We start from the raw sequence: 17,178 nt of genomic DNA, 5'->3' as shown, positions 1-17,178 counted from the left end.
AATGTCAATACAGCTATTGAAACTGTAAATACTAATGTAATAGGTAAAAATGGACAGAATATAACAAAAAATGCAATAGATTATTAAAGTGAATATTAACTCCTAGTGTTTGGTACCAAGGAAATTAAGACTGTGATTTGCAATTAATTCTGAAGATTTTACTGAACTTGTTGTTACATTTAGAGTTGATAATATTTGATGATAAGTCAATTCAGGGCTACTTTTAAGTGAAACTCTTAACAATGCAAATTGTTTTGTGTAGTCTTACATGATCAGTTTATGTTTAGGTATTCTCAAAGGACAGTTGTCTAGATCAAAACATTTCTAGATAAAAGCATTTCTGCTTAGCAGAAAACATTCTACAATGTTTTTCATGCAGTTTCAGCACAGTTTTTAATCTTGCCCTTTAAGACTCCTATAGGAGTGTTCGAGTTGTTATGTTTTAGATGAGTTTTGTCTCGCCCAGTGTCATGTTTCTGTTTTTGTTTTTTGTCCTGGCCAGTACTAGGTGCCTCCCCCGGAGGTGTTTAAATGCAAGTGTCAGCTATGTTACCTGTTGTGTTGTCTGCTTGTCCTTTCTGATTTTTATATTGCACTGTGAACATAAGGCTTGTTGGTTCTTTCTGAATGCAGTTATGAAAAAATAGTGTCAAAACAAAATTCAAATTTATCAAAGTCTAATTATACTTTTTTATCATCTGCCCAGTAAGACTGTGTCTTTAGTTCATTTGTTAGCTACTGGGTCCTAACTCACAGGGAAGTAAAGAATGTTTTCAAACTATTTCTGGCCAAACTGGTTTTAAATGGCCTGCTTAATCTCATTCTTCCAAAACTGAAATTACTTACCCTTTTTGTAGGTTTCTATAAAAATACACCGGTGTATATATGTATGTATATGATAAATGCATAAGTTGCGTCTTAGCATTTAAGTACTGCTATCATGTGCTTATGTCTGGAATTATCTTCTGTCAAAGCTAAAAACCTGAGTGGAATATGTATTAGGTATGTTAGTTTGCTAGCATTCTGCAAGTAACATAATATTAAGATGCTTAAATTAGCAGGAGTATAATTCAGATGCATTTTAAATAACTAGAATAATAATTCAGAATTATTTAGAATTAAAAGCATAGTTTGAGAATGTATGTGAAACACAAAGATTACAAACTGTATTTCTAGTGCTCTTTTTACTGTCTCTGCAAGCTGTTTCTTATCTGGGACTTCACTGTTTTGAAAACTAGTCAAAATGTGAGATATAAGAAATCCTGAATAGTTTTGATATTGTCCTGTATTTAAAGACAGTAGTGTGTCCAGAGCAGACTTTTGAAGCCGTTGTGATGTTCAGGTTGTGTGTGTGTGTGATGTCAGAAAGCATTCCCACTTGGGGTTTATTAAGGGAAGGTTCTATCTCCTGAAGGATCAGTTTAGTGTGCTGCCCAGGTAATGGCCTGCTGGCTCTTTGGGTCTAACTGTTCATGAGAGTTACATCTTTGATCTTATCTAGGATTGTAGCTATGTTGTATCTTAATGTGTCTCATCATTCCAGGTGTTCTGTGCATGTTGCAAAAAACAAGTTGTAGTTCAGAAAATATTCCTGTTGCTCTGCTCTAGCAACATGTGTTTTTTTAAAATCAAATATCTTGGTTTATGCATCTGACATCCAGAACCCATCTGGATGCATGTGGAGCTACAGCTAAAGTACAAGTATTCTACAGGTCAAAAAAAAAACCTCCCAAAGTTTGTGGATTGAACGTGGCATTGGTGAAACACAGTACTAAAAATACTGTACTTTACTTTCACAGGCCCCAGTCTACCAATGGCAACTGTTGATATCAAAAACCCAGAAATTACAACTAACAGATTTTATACTCCACAAGTCAACAATATTTCATATACCAAAGAAAAGAAGAAAGGAAAAACTAAAAAGAGAAGATTGACAAAGGCAGATATTGGAACTCCATCTAATTTCCAGTAAGTATGTTCTTGAAATTGAGTTTGGTTTTGGATGGGTGGGAGTTTTGTTGCTTGGAGTGGTGGGAAGGGATGTTGGCATTTTGCTTTTCTGATTTTCTTTTTTTTGTGTCAATTACATTTGAAAATGGCCACCTCTTGAACCTGTGTATCCTGAACTAAGTAAATGCTAGCTGGAATGCTGTGGGGTTTAAAAGAAGGTTAGCTTATACACAGATGAGGATTTTCCTGCAGCTGTGAACAACTGAAAGTAACTTGCTATTGAAAATCAGCTTAGAAAAGACTTCAGCTGCATAGAGGTGCCTTATTGAGGTTGTCAGCTCAGTGAACACTCATTCAACCTCAGTGGTCAACTCTTTGACACTGTGGTTCCTACACCTGCACATACTCAGCTGTGCATTGTCATGTGAAATACACATTTGTGTCCTGACTTGTCATAACTGCAGAAATTACTTACCATGATTTCATCTTTGGCTTTCTGTTTACAGGCTTTCTGTTGTGTAGGCTAGGACCTGTACCTTGTGATCAAAGTACAGCATGCATCCTTCAGAAATTTTTCCTATTGTCATTTCTTATGTATCTTTAATCTTTTAGAGCAGTTACGATGTACCACTTTGAGCTCCCCTTTCATAAAACTTGGTTTTGGTCACTTTACTCAATTAACTGTTGCTTTCCTGAACATTAATTGTTGCAATAATCTTCTGCCTTTTAAAATAAATGTACTTTATTTGCTGAAGCAGCAGGAACTTAGAGCTTGAGTTAGTTACAAGAGAAATTAGTTTCTGTGAAGCATGAGAAAAGCACTGTGAAGTTTACATGCCAAGTGAATGTCTTATTCTTTTGAAGTGGTATGTTGCATCATTAAACTGATGTGTTTTCCCAGAATATAATTGCATTAAAGTAATGTTGACATTACTAGTTACAGTAACATTACTGCACAGTGTTTTGGAAAAATGCTCTGTAGAATGGGATAGCGGATGGAATATAAAAGAAGTGGGCTAAAACACTTCCCTAAACAAATTTTGCTTAGAAAATTCAGGCATCAACCTTGTTCTTACTGATCTGAGTATCAGTGAAGTGCTGCATCTGTTAGTGTCACTTGAATGGAAAAATACAGAAAAGAAGAGTGAGGGAAACAAAACTGAAGAGTGCTTGGTAGCTGGTCATTGTTGTGACTGTAGTGATGTAGACTTGAGCATATGTGGACAAAATTTGCGTTACCCTGTCAGACCTCTGTTAGGAATTTGTGGAAGGGGTTGTGCAGCAGCATAGATAGAAAATTACTTCAAGACTTTTGTTTATGAAGTCTATCAGACTGTGACTTAGAGAAGCTGAGAGTAAGGTGATAAAATACTTAATGACATTCAAACAAAAGATATGTTCCAGTGTCATATAATGTAAATTTAAATTGTAAATGGTGACCCTTTACAAAAGAAGTCTGTTGAAAGTCCTTTTGGCTTGAGGTCTGTTTAAGTCTCCTGTAGACTGCAACAGATATGTGTCATCTTAGTATGTAAGATACTTTAACTGCTGATTTTGTACAAACATACGGAAACTGGCATTTGATATTGTTAGGGAAATAAGCCAGTAGGATAACTTGTGTCACTTGTGCTATGATACCTGTGAAGACTAACATGGTCACTGTTTATGCCAGATCAAAGTTGCAATCAGTAGATAAAATTTTTTAATGTCTTCTGTTAGGCAGATACGGAGTTTCAGCATTTTGAGAAAAAAAACAACAGTCTGTACTCAAAATGAATGGAACTTATTACTGTATACATTCTTCTAAGTAGCATAAGACTTGGAGTTATCTGATAATATGTATTTGTATTGAAAAGATCTGAAAAACGTGTGTTATAGTCAGTGTGTACAAGTAATTTATCATACTTGAAAGGGTGAAAAATGAACAAAAAAAATGCTAAAACTATGGCATATAAAACTTCAGTGTCAATTCAGTGCACTAAATTGAGTTACATGCTCACAACCTCTTAAAAGAGCATCCCAAGTCACACAGATGTGCACAAATGAATGGGTAAGATCGTATTAGTGGTAAACCAATGTCAATTTATATATGCCAGGTTAATACATTGTGATCAGCTGTGAGAATTTCCTGGTAGGAAATGCATTCCTAATTAATGTGAAGCAAGCTGTATCATAGCATTCAGAATTCTGTAAACAAATCATCCTGTATTTTGGTAGTTACTTAAAGGCATTTAAATAATTAGGCAAAATAGGTTTTTCTTTTTTATGGCATAATTTCACTCTAAACCAAGCCTTTTTCTTTTCTTGCTTCTTAAAATGTATAGTTTACTAGTCATAGTTATACCAAAACCAAAACTTGATCATTGTACTTCAGTATTTTAATGAAGAAAACTTGTGCTGCTGATAAAAACAGCAAGAATACAAGGTCTGTTGTGCAAGGCACTGTTTAACAGCAGCCAAACAGCCTTAGTAATTTATCAAGTGTAGCCTAGACTGCATTGGCTACTAACAGCTGACCTGGTATTTTTTATAACTCTGAGCTGAACTTCCTGAGAACTGTATCTTCCTTCCAGAAGTGTGTGAAAAGAATCACTAAACATGGATTCCTGGTAACATTGTGGTTCTCTTTTCCATATCCAATAGCAGTATTGTCAGGTAGCTTGGAGGGGCACAAAACTGTTCTATGTTCTAACTGGTTATAGCATCACATAAAATAATACTTCAGTAGCCACATGAAATGGCTGCTAGAAGCTTAGGAAGATGGCAGCTGAAAACAGTCCTGCCTTATCTTAGAAAGATGTGAATGAGAAAGCAGTGATACGCACAGTGGTGACAGGGAGGATGAGGCTTTCCAGCTGCCTGGCACTGAAAAATTTGGCAATAGCTCAAGGTCCAGTTGCTGTGTAAAGGCAAAACTACTCCTTGATCTCTGAGCAGCATCATTATCCATATGCGCCACAGGGTGGCATGAAGCCTTCATGTTTTGCCACAGATTGTAACGTAAGGAGAGAAATTCTCCATTTTGTCTTCTGGACATGAGACAAAAAGTGAAAATAAAGACATTTTACTATTCCATTCTCAAGTGCGGGTACTGAGGAATAAGAATTATTTAGAAGCTGGTATCTCTGGTTATCTTGGTGTCCTCTTATTTTAGTTAACATGATCCTTTTATGCTGATTAAATGGACTTTTCTCCTTTTTTTAGACACATTGGACATGTTGGTTGGGATCCAAACACAGGTTTTGATGTAAGTAATTTAATAAGTTGCTGAAGACAATGATTTAAACTTTAGAAACTTTTTGCACTAAAGATTTGCATTAAAGAACAAGTTAACTGTACATTAAATGGTTACAAATTGGGATTTATGATGTGATGTAAACAGAGGGATGTTGGAATAGAATGGAATAGCAAGGGGGACTGAGGGGGGAAATATTCAAAACCTTCAGTTTTTCATGCAGGGTACTTACTTCTCCTAAAGTAGTACTTTCTGACTTGAAAAGTCAACTCAGAGACCTATACATCACTTTGCTGTTCCTTTTAACTATATGGTTTGTTGGTATTTTTTTTCCCCCTAATATAAATGATAGTTTTAAAATATCTCCACATTCCAAGCTACTTAAAACCAATGTATCTCACTTGCAGGTGAACAACTTAGACCCAGAACTGAAAAATCTCTTTGATCTGTGTGGAATTTCAGAGGCTCAACTAAAAGACAAAGAAACTTCAAAGGTCATATATGATTTCATTGAGAAAACAGGAGGTGTGGAAGCTGTTAAAAATGAGCTGCGCAGACAAGGTGGGATTCCTTTCACTTCCATGTAAAAATTAAAATGAAAAATTAACGGTATTTTTTGCCTTAAGGGTTAGAGTAGAAACTGTTGATGGTGAGCAGTTTTTGATTCTCTTCTCTGGGCTTCATGTCACTGCAGTTGCACTGGATCATGTTTCCATACAATCATGTTTCCATACACTCTACACTATGTAAAAACGTTCAGGCATGACCCATGAGAGTACTTGTCCCTGAGGAATAAGGATATTGATGCCAATTAAGTAATTTCCAGTAGCACTTAGTCTGAATGCAAAGTTCCACAGTATGTTTGATACAGCTTTTTCAGACTGTGTACGTTAAATATTTATTTATAATCTCAATCTTATAAATAAATGAAAGTGTTGGAAGACATAATGCTGTTGTCAGCTGTATTGATAGTAGATGGCTGGCAGATGTGTGCTGCCTGTTTACCCTGGCAGAACTCTGTAGAGAGCCTTGAAACAGCGACAGACCTGCAATTTTTATATTTTTTGAAGTTTATTTTTTTCTAATTTGAAATAAAAAATACTACTTTTGAGCATGCTTATGCTGGAAAAAAATTCTCAAATAAGCTGCTGCCTGCCTAACCTTTAAATGTGACCTCAGCTGATGCATTATCTAGTGGAAGATAGCAAGTCAGTTTCAAATTACACTGCCAGTGTCAAACTTTCAAAAATTTGCTTAGAGCTCTTCTCAAGAGAAAAATTATCTAAGGTGAAATTATAACAGTTTGAAAGCAGTGAGTAAGTTGTTCAGTGACTCAAGAGATACAGAATTGGGGTACAATGACTTGTTACATTTATTTCTTAGGTCCGCCTCGGTGCAGCGGTATGTACTTGTGCTGGCATATGCTTCAAAGTATCCATGCTGTTGTGTGATTTCTTTCATAGATGATACCTTAACCTGTTTGAATGCAATATTAAAAATTATGTTTGAACTTCTTAGTTAAATTGCAAACAAAACTCCCAATTATGAGTTTTTTTCTCAGTAAGAAATCTGTCACCTTCTCTATAGAATAAACTCAGCTTAAATGTTTACAAGGGTGTTGATCCAATATTGCTAACTTTAAAACTACATTGAGAAGACTTGCTTTGTAGTCTTATGACTAGCTGAAAATATTTTTTAAATGCCTATTTTTCTATGTTTTTCTATGTTGTATGTGTTAACTTCACATTATGACCATTTGCATGTATGCAATTAAAAGAAAAACTGCCTCATCTATAATATGCATGATGATAATGTACCTCTGTGCTTTTTTATAGAGGTAGATAAAATATTCCAGTATTTCAGTGGGTTTATCCACTACTCTGTTATTAGATGTATGGGCTTGACTGCTGTTTGAAGTGCTCTTCCTCAACTGAAAAACATTTTTCTGTGTTTATTGCAAGAATTTCTGTGCTTACATATTCACCCTGCTAGCATGCTGACTAGAGGGTTGCAGAAAAGCCATTCAGCTGAGATGGAAATTATTTTCCTGTTTTCCCTGCCCTTTCCCTAGTTTTGGTACTGGTGGTTATTTTTTTGGTGACAGTACCATCTATAGATAATTATGCAAATTTTATTGTTAATATCAGTGTACAGATTAGTGTGCATTTATTAAAAAACTAAATTTATTTTCTTGCTTTGCTTGTACCATCTGTTTGAGGGGGAAGGGAGAGAGAGGGTAAGTTAATAGTGCTCTCCCCTTGCTGCTCCTCCCTCAATTTACTACAGCTGAGTGCAGACAGGCAGAATGCTGTTCCCACATATTGGATGTGGCATATCTCTCTAGTTATAATGCGAATAAACTATTTCCCCCCAGGAAAACCTAAACCTTGTGTTAGAAATCTAGGGAGAGTACAGACCCTGGAGTCCCGACCGCGTTTTTCTCAGCGTTGCAAAAACCCGTCTGCAGCGCTAGGCGGGCTGTGGCCCTTGGTAACACCGCCCTCCAGTGGCCCTAAGCGGAACTACAACCGTGCCAGCCAAAAATGGCACTTGTAAAATCAAGAATGTTAGCAGTATGTCTCTTGGAAAATACATGGCATATCAGATCCAGTTCTCTCTGTGTTGTTCTTGTGAAGGGGTAGAAAAAAAACTCAGCAACTCGTGGAACTTAAGAACAAAATACATGATTTTAAGAGTTGTATCTTTTTCTAAAGGTAAGCAGGGAAGGAGGCATTCAGGTATTAGTGACTCCTGCTTCCTCAAAATCTTATTTTTATGGATGTTCCCTATTCTATGCAGTGCAGCCAGACTGCTTTCTTTGCCAGTAACGTGAAGGGAATAATAGAACAGGTAGAGAAGTATCTTTTTGAGTATAATACCACTTTTGTTATAAAGGCATGTGAAATCAAACATTAATTTTATAATCCAGGTGACATTATACAATGGCACCTGGATTATTAAGTAGTTATGTGTAGCAACCACACAACCTAAAGTACCATGAGCCATTAGATGTTTAATGGAAGAGGAAGTGAAACAGTGCTACTTAAAATGCCATTAGCAGAGCAAGTACATTTCAAGGCCACGTCACAGAGAAATGATCCTGTGTGTAGCCCTGAAGTTGTTTCCTTTTGACAGCCCCTGCCATAAAGATACTGTTGGAAGTAATTTTCAGTAAAAGACACTAAGAGTCAGTTTATGCTGCATTATAATGCATTAGTGATGAGGGGGAGGGGGTTGTTACTAGAAAATACTACTTTAAAAAATGCTTGATTCTGTAATTACTTAAAATAAAGGATAGATTAGAAAGTGGAAATTCTGTATTTCACTTTAAGTGTATTTCTGAAAAGTTTTTCTCTTTTGTTGTGTCCTAGCTCAACAAAATTTTACAGGATTCTTATGAACTTTAATCAGTCATGCTGTCTTGTATCTGCTTCCTGCAGTGATTGACTCTTTTACAAAATACACGCCTGACATAGGCTTTGTTTCGCTTGGTTTGCCCTATAGGCACAGCTTATATTCAGCTGTATCCATTTTAATCCAGAATTGGTAAAATTTGCACAGGCACAGAGATCCTTGCAAAAGGCAAGGCACAGCCTGTGTTCTTTTTCTGCTGGTCTCTGAAAGACTTTCAGGTGTTGAGTAGCAGGTAATTCAAAGTTGTTTTGTTTCATTTCAGCTCCACCTCCGCCACCACCGTGCAGAGGAGGACCCCCTCCACCTCCACCCCCCCCTCCCCATAGCTCGGGCCCTCCTCCTCCCCCTGCTAGGGGCCGAGGGGCGCCGCCTCCCCCTCCTTCAAGGGCTCCCACCGCAGCGCCTCCGCCCCCGCCTCCATCCAGGCCGGGTGCGGCGGTGCCGCCGCCTCCGCCCAACCGCGTGTATCCTCCGCCGCCGCCCCTGCATTCCTCGGCCGCACCCCCCGGCCCTCCTCCGCCCCCGCCGCCGCCGGCAAGCGGCTCCACTGCTCCTCCGCCCCCTCCGCCTCCTCCGCCCCCTCCTGGTCCTCCTCCACCGCCAGGCCTTCCTTCAGAGGTTGATCACCAGCTTCCAGTTCCTGCGGGAAACAAAGCTGCACTCTTGGATCAAATCAGAGAAGGAGCTCAGTTGAAGAAGGTAGAACAGAACAGTCGACCAGTGTCCTGCTCAGGAAGAGATGCACTGCTAGACCAGATACGACAGGGTATACAGTTGAAATCTGTGAGTAAAAGCTGTTTTGCACCCAGGTTCCCTTGGGACATGCAAATGCAGTGTGATCAGTAAAATGTGGCTCTGCTTTGGGGGCTGGATCGTAAGTTTTAGAGTTTCTGAAGCCATGACTAAACAGTAGTACTAGGAAAATGCAAAGAACACACATTTGCTGTAGATGAGTTTTGGGGCATGAAATTACCCTTTCAAACTCAATTCTCACTTTTGAGTAAAATCCCTAAATCCTACAATGATGATGTCATAGTATCATGATTGTACAGAACTTTTGCAAGGGTTGTGAAAAGATTGATGCTTTCCTGACTATTCAGTTAAATAATCTAAACTGCAGGAGATGAGTTTAGGAGTAACAGTAGTAGAAGGCAAACACTAGATTAATTAATTTGTTTTTATTTTCATCTTAAGATGGACCTGTGTTCTGCAAATATTGAGGCTTGTAAGAAGGTGTCTGCTTGTGTTTTGACAAGTGCTGCCCATAAGAGATGCCATAGCTGTCCCTGCTGCAGAACAGGCTATTACTGTTTCTTACTGATGTCAATGATTATCTTAAATAATCTCTTAAAAACTATTTTGCCTGTTGATACTTATTTTTTGCCACTCCGCTGCACTCAAGGCTTCTGTTGTAAAGTGTAAGGGTGTGTTCATATTTATTTGCCATTAGAGGTAGGCATTATCAAAGTTCATTACTTCAGAAGGGATTATCAGCCCAAAGCAAACTCAGTTTACAAACCCAAGCAATGAAAATTATTTTGTGGTCTATTCCAAAGATAAAATAAATAATGGTTATGCAGCCATACAAGTCATGCCTGTACAACCATATTAAGAAGCTTTCTTTTAGATGAGTGTTCATCAAAGCTTAAATATTTAAACTCTGGTATGGCTACAGTTCTGTTATATGGTTAAAAAGTTGACTATTCTTACTAAAGATTTTGCAGTTTGAGCTAAAGGTTCCACAACAAACTGTTCCACACTTTCTCCTGGTGGAAAATAAACTCAATAATCATACAAGGAAGTTTTGTCTCAAAATACAGAGGTTCTGCTTTGCTAATTGCTTCTTTCTATTGTAACCCTTTTTCCTAGGTATCTGATGGTCAGGAAAGTGCACCACCTACACCTGCACCCACCTCAGGGATTGTAGGTGCATTGATGGAAGTTATGCAGAAAAGGAGCAAAGCCATTCATTCTTCAGGTGTGTCTGATGGAAATTTCTGACCTCACAGTGTCAGGTTTTCAAGAGTTAACGCTTCTATTTATTGTAAAATGATGGTGGAGAAAAGCATGGATTCCAGCAAATAGTGCAGGGCAGACTGCCCTTGGCAGTGCCCTGGTGATGGGCTGAATGGTTCCTTCATGCTGCTTTGACTTACTGGAGTTTAGCAACTCGCAGTAATCCTCTACTGAGTTACTAAGCAAGGTTAATATTCTTAGAAAAACATTTCTGTTGTTGTTGCAACTGATTTGTTTTTGTTTACCAGCTGTCTGATGAAATAAGTGGTCAAAATATTGTGGAAGAAAGTTTTTGGTGCTTTCTGTTTGTTGACACTAAATCTCTTGCCATCATTCAGCTCCTGTGCTGTCAGTTCTGGTGGGCTTTGGCTGCCACCTCCTGGATAAGCAGTGTTACTTGACCAGGTTTCTGCCAGGACTGAATCAACTTCCCATGCTTAAGTGCTGGGAAAAATAAGGACTGCAAGAGGATTTGCATTTCTGAAATACCAACTTGTAATAAATGTAGTTGAAATTGCAGTTCAGTAGCTGCAATGCAGCTGTTTGGGTACATCTATTCTGCTTAGGCTTTGGTACATTTCTGGAGCTTGCCTTGCTATCAGAACTGTATATGCAATCTACTGAGCATCTCACCAAGAGCACTATGGTTTGTTGATATGCTGCCCTATGTGGTAATTGCCAATTTTGGTACTTAACAAAAATTAAATACCTGAAGGGGAGGTAAATGCTCCCTTACAGTTTCTTCCTATGGGAAGGAAGTTGTCTTGTCCAACAAATAAGTAATTTCATCAGAGTAAATTTTTAAATGATGCATATAAAAAAAGTGGAAGGCTGAATAAAGTCAGCAAGCATTGACTTTGAAATTGATGTTCATTACACAGCTTTGAGTATTCCGGTATCCACAATGATCTTTAGCTCACTAGACCTTTTTTGGAGGGCTGATTTTTTTACCTGCTTGTAAAGTAAACAAATTCCATTATGTAACAAACCTGGGGAAGCAGTTTTTACATTCCAGAAATTAATCTGTTCCTGAAGTTTAACACCCAGTCTGGAACAAGCTGAACAAGCTGGCAACTTGCACATTCTTTAAGCAACAGTAATAAATAGTAACTGTTAAACAAGAACTTGTGATTCTTGTTCTCTTTGTGAACAAAATGCATTTTTCCTTTGTGGAGAAAAGAGTGAGTAAAGAAACAAATTAGATTTAACTTCCAGCTAGTAACTATCTGAACTGGATGTCATGTCTAGCAATCTTAAAACAGAGTATTACTAAATGTATTGTCATGACCTTGAAGTGATGGTTCTCTTTTCAGAAAATTGTGATAGAAATCAGTAATACTTTGATCATGTTAATTCTGTGCATGCAAGTGACTTGCTTTTCCTATCTTACAGATGAAGATGAGGATGAAGATGATGAAGAAGACTTTGAGGATGATGACGAATGGGATGATTGATCATATATTATTATATATATATTTTTTAAGGTGAATGATATACTAAACACTGCTTTCTGTCTATGGATTCTGTAAAATTATCATGTAAATGTTCTACCAATTTGCTGTATATTTTTGTTGCCTTTTGCTTTTTTTATTAATCTGTGCAATACCTCATTTAATCTGTAAAGGTTTGTCATAATCCTCTACAAAGCTACTCCCTGTTAATGTGTGCAAGTTTACACCTGGATGATAATGTACATGTGAATACTTTCCATTCCATCAATAAGGGAGTTTAAATGTAACATGTGAGACTGACAAAAACCTTAATGTAATTTAGTTATAATGCAAGAAGGAAAACACTATTTTCATACCCTACTTTTTCTGTATCTAAATTTTCTTATTAAAGCCTAGTATAGCACTATGTTCTTTAAGTGATGCAGCTCTTAGTTTATTTAGCCCCTTGATTTCAAATGAAATGCTGTATGAATGTTGAGGCTGATTTATACTATTGCATGGTTTCAAATACATCAAAACATTGCAGGTCAAATCTTAGCAGTATGCTTTACATAACACAAAAGCACTGCAGAAATGCACAGCTAGTTGTGAAAATTACCTTGTCCTAACTATAGTACTGACTGCTATTGAACAGCAGTAGAAATTAAATTCTTCAATGGGGACCTCTATCTGAAGTTAAACAGGGTGGCTCTGTACTGTCATAGTGGTAAATGCAACTTCGATGCAAACAAGTTCAACTTTTGGTTGGTTTTGGTTTGGGGTTTAGGGAGGGTTTCTGGGGGATTTTTGGGGGGTTGGATTTTGTTGGTTGGGTTTTTGGGTTTTTTTCCTTCCCTGCTCTTACTTTCAGAATGAAGATGTCTAAATTACTGAGGGCTGTACTGGAGGCTGGCAATCGCTACAGTTTGATCTATTTTTAAAATCAATTTTTTGTGGTTTTTAGGCTGAAGGGCTGCATTTAAGGCTTGCTTCAATAGCATTTAATTACTTTTTAAAATTTGTAGGACATTGGTGTACTAATAAACACAAGTGGTATTACTTTGCAGTCTTTGCTTTATGGTACACAGCAGATGCTGAAACACCAATCCTACATCCTGTAGGTTGGAAAGTCTCATAAACTCAGAATTATGCACTATGGAGTGTAAAGTACTGAACTTTATGGCAGTATTTTGTCTTCATATGTTGGCTTTAAGACCAAGGGTTGTGATGAAGATCAAGAACCTGATTCACAAGAATAGTATTTGAATAAGTGGACAGAACATGGGATTTTCATTTCACAGCTTGAACATTTATATACATTGTACTTTGTAGTGCAGTAAACATTGGCACATCTGCCTATTATGAAGTACTAATCTATGCTAAGTGGGTATTTAATATCTGCAGCATTAATTACTGTACTTACTGTAATTTTCAGGTAGAAAATATTTTTAAAAACCACGTTATCGGACACAGAATGTTCGTTAAAGTCAGTTACATTTGAGTGTAGTTAATGCATAGTGTCCTGGGTCTTTGACTGTAGTCAGGGTATCAAACAAAATTTAAGTTATCAGAAAAGTATTGACTGAAACCCAGTGTTGACCTGATCTTGACAGGCTGGACCTGCATGATATGGCTTGGATTTCTAACCCAGTTATAACCTAGTCTTTAGCAAATTAATTTAGTCGTAGGAGGAGAAAAGAAAGTTGCTGAAAAGTAGTGGGAGAGGTAAGGTTGTAGTTAAATTATTCAGAGGATGCTAACTTCTTTCCAAGAGTAATTTAAGCACATAACTTGAGGAAAAAAATTGCCAAGTGGTCTCATTTTCTTGCAGCAACTTTCTCATTGGCCTCTGCTGCTGGAAACACTTCCTGCTAGCTTTGCTGCTGTAATGGCTTGAGCTTTGGATCAAGTGCAAGTGCAGCCTCATGTAGCTAATGGCAGTGGAGTTAGCAACTTGTGTATAAGGAAAATATTTGTATGGCTTTCATATAACTTCTGGCACTGCACTCTTATTGCATATAGGGCATTTTAAAATTAAGCAGATGAGGCCTAGAGGTTTTCCTAACATGCTACTTACTAGATATGTTTAGCTGTTATGTTCCCAGGATTGGAATTTCTGTAATATAGTTAATAATTAAGCATCACAGTTCATTAATCAAATTTCTATTCTGGATTTTGGGAATTTGAAGTTGCATTATTGAATAAAACTTTGATTTGTAGATACTGGCCAAAGAAAGTTTTTGGGTTTTCTATTTCTTCATATAAAAAGTACACTCACACCTGTGGTGTCCAGGTTAATATTTCCTTTCCAGTAGTGTTTGTTCATGATAAATTTCAGGCATACAGACTGCGATGGCAGTTAAGTTAGTCATAGCTGCATGCTTCAGCACTGCCACTTTTGCTCCAAGCAGAAGACAGCATTTCATGATACTGGTGCATTGTTGCTAAACATTGTAATGAAGGCCTCTTATATATTCTGGTTAATTGACTGTCCAGATAGCCTTAGCAATTAACAAAATAGCATGAGGCTTTTGTATCTCAACACTCTATGTGCATAGACAATATCAGCTAGCCACTTGTACGTATGAAATTCCTAAGAACTTCTCAATCATTCAGTTTTCCATTTATCAAACTGAAATTTTTAGTATGTGAATTTTTGAAATGTACAGTGAATAGGATGTTGCACTGGTGGCAATTCATCATGAAGCATAATAAAATTAATTTGACCCAACTAGCGTAAAACTGTGTGGTTTTTAAGTGCTGATTGCGGCACAGGTTTTAAAATAGATCTGTAGATTGATGACACACTTTAAAAGTGACTTTGGCCACCTGGCCAAGTTCACAAAGCAGTAAATAGTCACTGTCAAATCGCAGAAGTTTCATGTCTCTGGAAAGTTGGATTGTGCTGTTGAGTAAACACAATGAGCAAGAATGTGACACCCCGTCCTCCTGGCAGATCTCACCGCTGCTAAGCAGCCTCCTTGGAAACGGCTACTGCTGCAGGCAAGTGCCATAAACCAGCAACATTTCAAGGTCAAACATCAAACAAACATGGGATCATTAATAAACATTCTAGAAGAAGTTCTAAATAATTAACTCTTGTCAGTGGATGCTCTAGCTGAACCTGGATTATACAGAGGTAAATCTTTGTCCTGCACATTACAGAGTTTGAGTTCAGGATATTTCAGAAGTTTGCTTCTCTCTGCTAAAGCATCTGAAGAGTCCAGCATTTCAAACTGTTACCTGGTGTACACTTTGTTTTGGTGTTTAGTGCTTATCTGATTTCTCAGCGTTAAGCACGGGGCAAAGTTGGAATTGTTCTTTGGAGGATGAGCTGAGGTATATAATCATTTCCACTTCATAAGCAGAAAGTCAAAATACGATTTTGAAAGGAGCCCTTTTTTCCCAAGATTCTTGTGAGGAGGAAAAGGGAGGAAAGATCCTATTGCTTTTAAGACTGTTAGCAGTCCACTGAAACAGCCTTTATCTAATCATTAGAGGAATTCTTGGTCTAATTAAAGTTCCTGAAGCTTAAGTACAGTGATAAGCAGCTTTATTTATAGAAAAGTGAAAATGGTTCAGGGAAGCTTAGACGATACTCAGCCTTTGTCTCTCAAAGGACCAGTGTTATCCTCTAGCAGTGCAGTAAGGACTCCTGTTGCTATGTATTTGTTTCATGCCTGGAATTTTCTTGTGAGTGAGAAGATGGAAAGGATGGGGTAGTAAGAACTAGAATGTGAGCTGGGAAGGTTTAACACCATGTTTTAACTACCGTGTCAGTGACTCTAGCCTGACAAGTCTAAGACAGTCTTTGAAAGTTTGAGGATGTTTATCCCGTTGTGAAGGAGCCTTTTTGGTTTGTTTTTTTAATTGCCAAATTGTTATGTCTTGTGTGTTATATTGTGCTTGAAAAAAAATAAAACACTGGTTGTTGGAAATCACAGGTTTGGAAACAATTCAGATACATGTTGAGGAATAGAATCATTGCCCAAATATAATTAGTGGGATGTTTTTCTGACAAATTTTATTTTATGCTGAATTTTACAGTATTTGCAGGTGTAACCTGCTAAAATGAATTAGAGTAGTAATTTTTCTGTTACTCAAATTTTTCTCTTACATACTTTTAAATAATAACTGCAAGACTTACCCATTTATGAACAGTGAAATTAGGAAGTTTTATATCCTACATTATTGTGGGGTTGGTCTGGGTTTTTTTTTAATCTATTATTATCAAAAAATATACTTTATGGCCTTTTTCCTTGTGCTCTGAAGGGTTTTTGGAGTTTCTCTGGAGGGAAATTCTTGAGCCATTACTTCATGTGTGTGCTTTTTCCTCCCTGAAGCTTAATCATCTTGAGTTTGGTTGCTTGTGCAGTATGAATTCTAAATTTATTACTTAAGGACTAGATGAGGAAGTGCAAGTTTTGCTTGACAAACAACCATTACCAGCTGGTTTTTTTTTTTGCTTAAAAACAGCTATTATCAGCTACTATATTTTTGTATGTACCACTTTGGGAACACAATGAAATCTGATGTTTAAAGCTTAAGAAATAGGATAATGGTTGTATCATATAATATATCAGACACAAAGTATTTGCTTAAATGACATTGGCAGGAACAGAGATTTGGGAATTGGCTCTTCTGGATGTTGATGCCAAAAACCAGGGAGCTGCTGGAGCATCTGAGCTGGATTTGGAGCACTGTTGGTAGATGGGTCATTCCCAGATGCTTGGGATTCAAGGAGCATGGACTGACAAACTGTTGAGAAGCTTGCACATTTTCTATTCTCTTTCTTTTTTGGCTAATACTACAGAGTAATAGTCCTTTGGACCTAAGCGGTGCTTATTTAATAATCAAGAGAAGTAATCCTCAGAATATAGTCACTCAGAATTACGGCTCTCCAACTGGCAGCAGAGAATCTGGCTTTATTTTTAAATAAAGTATTTAAAAATAAAGTACTATTAGTACTATAAATACTACTAGTATTTAATCCCTAGAGAATATGTTACTGAAACACACCTGCTGTGTCAGGTAAGAAGTGGATAGGAGTTTTTGGAGAGCAAACCTCTCTGCTCTCATTTGTGTTCACAGTGCTCAGGCCTGCAGTGGTTAGAAGAAAAACAGCATGAAATA

The 17,178-nt window shown here is 37.3% G+C and overlaps 1 protein-coding gene across 1 annotated transcript in view; it reads left to right on the top strand.

Annotated features, from left to right (window-relative positions):
- Positions 1 to 14,901, top strand: part of WASL (WASP like actin nucleation promoting factor) — a 50,560-nt gene extending 35,659 nt beyond the window's left edge. Inside the window, exons 6-11 of the mRNA XM_058804553.1 lie at positions 1,800 to 1,968; positions 5,155 to 5,197; positions 5,593 to 5,746; positions 8,862 to 9,382; positions 10,469 to 10,577; positions 12,008 to 14,901. Of these exons, the coding sequence (XP_058660536.1) occupies positions 1,800 to 1,968; positions 5,155 to 5,197; positions 5,593 to 5,746; positions 8,862 to 9,382; positions 10,469 to 10,577; positions 12,008 to 12,069 (1,058 nt within the window). The 3' untranslated portion in view covers positions 12,070 to 14,901. The remainder of the gene's footprint in view (positions 1 to 1,799; positions 1,969 to 5,154; positions 5,198 to 5,592; positions 5,747 to 8,861; positions 9,383 to 10,468; positions 10,578 to 12,007) is intronic.
- Positions 14,902 to 17,178: the final 2,277 nt, after the last annotated feature.

Source organism: Ammospiza caudacuta, chromosome 5 (genome assembly GCF_027887145.1).
Source record: "Ammospiza caudacuta isolate bAmmCau1 chromosome 5, bAmmCau1.pri, whole genome shotgun sequence".
Lineage (NCBI taxonomy): Eukaryota > Metazoa > Chordata > Aves > Passeriformes > Passerellidae > Ammospiza > Ammospiza caudacuta.
The sequence above is the reverse complement of the archived record's forward strand: the minus strand, read 5'-3'. Positions and strand labels throughout refer to the sequence as shown.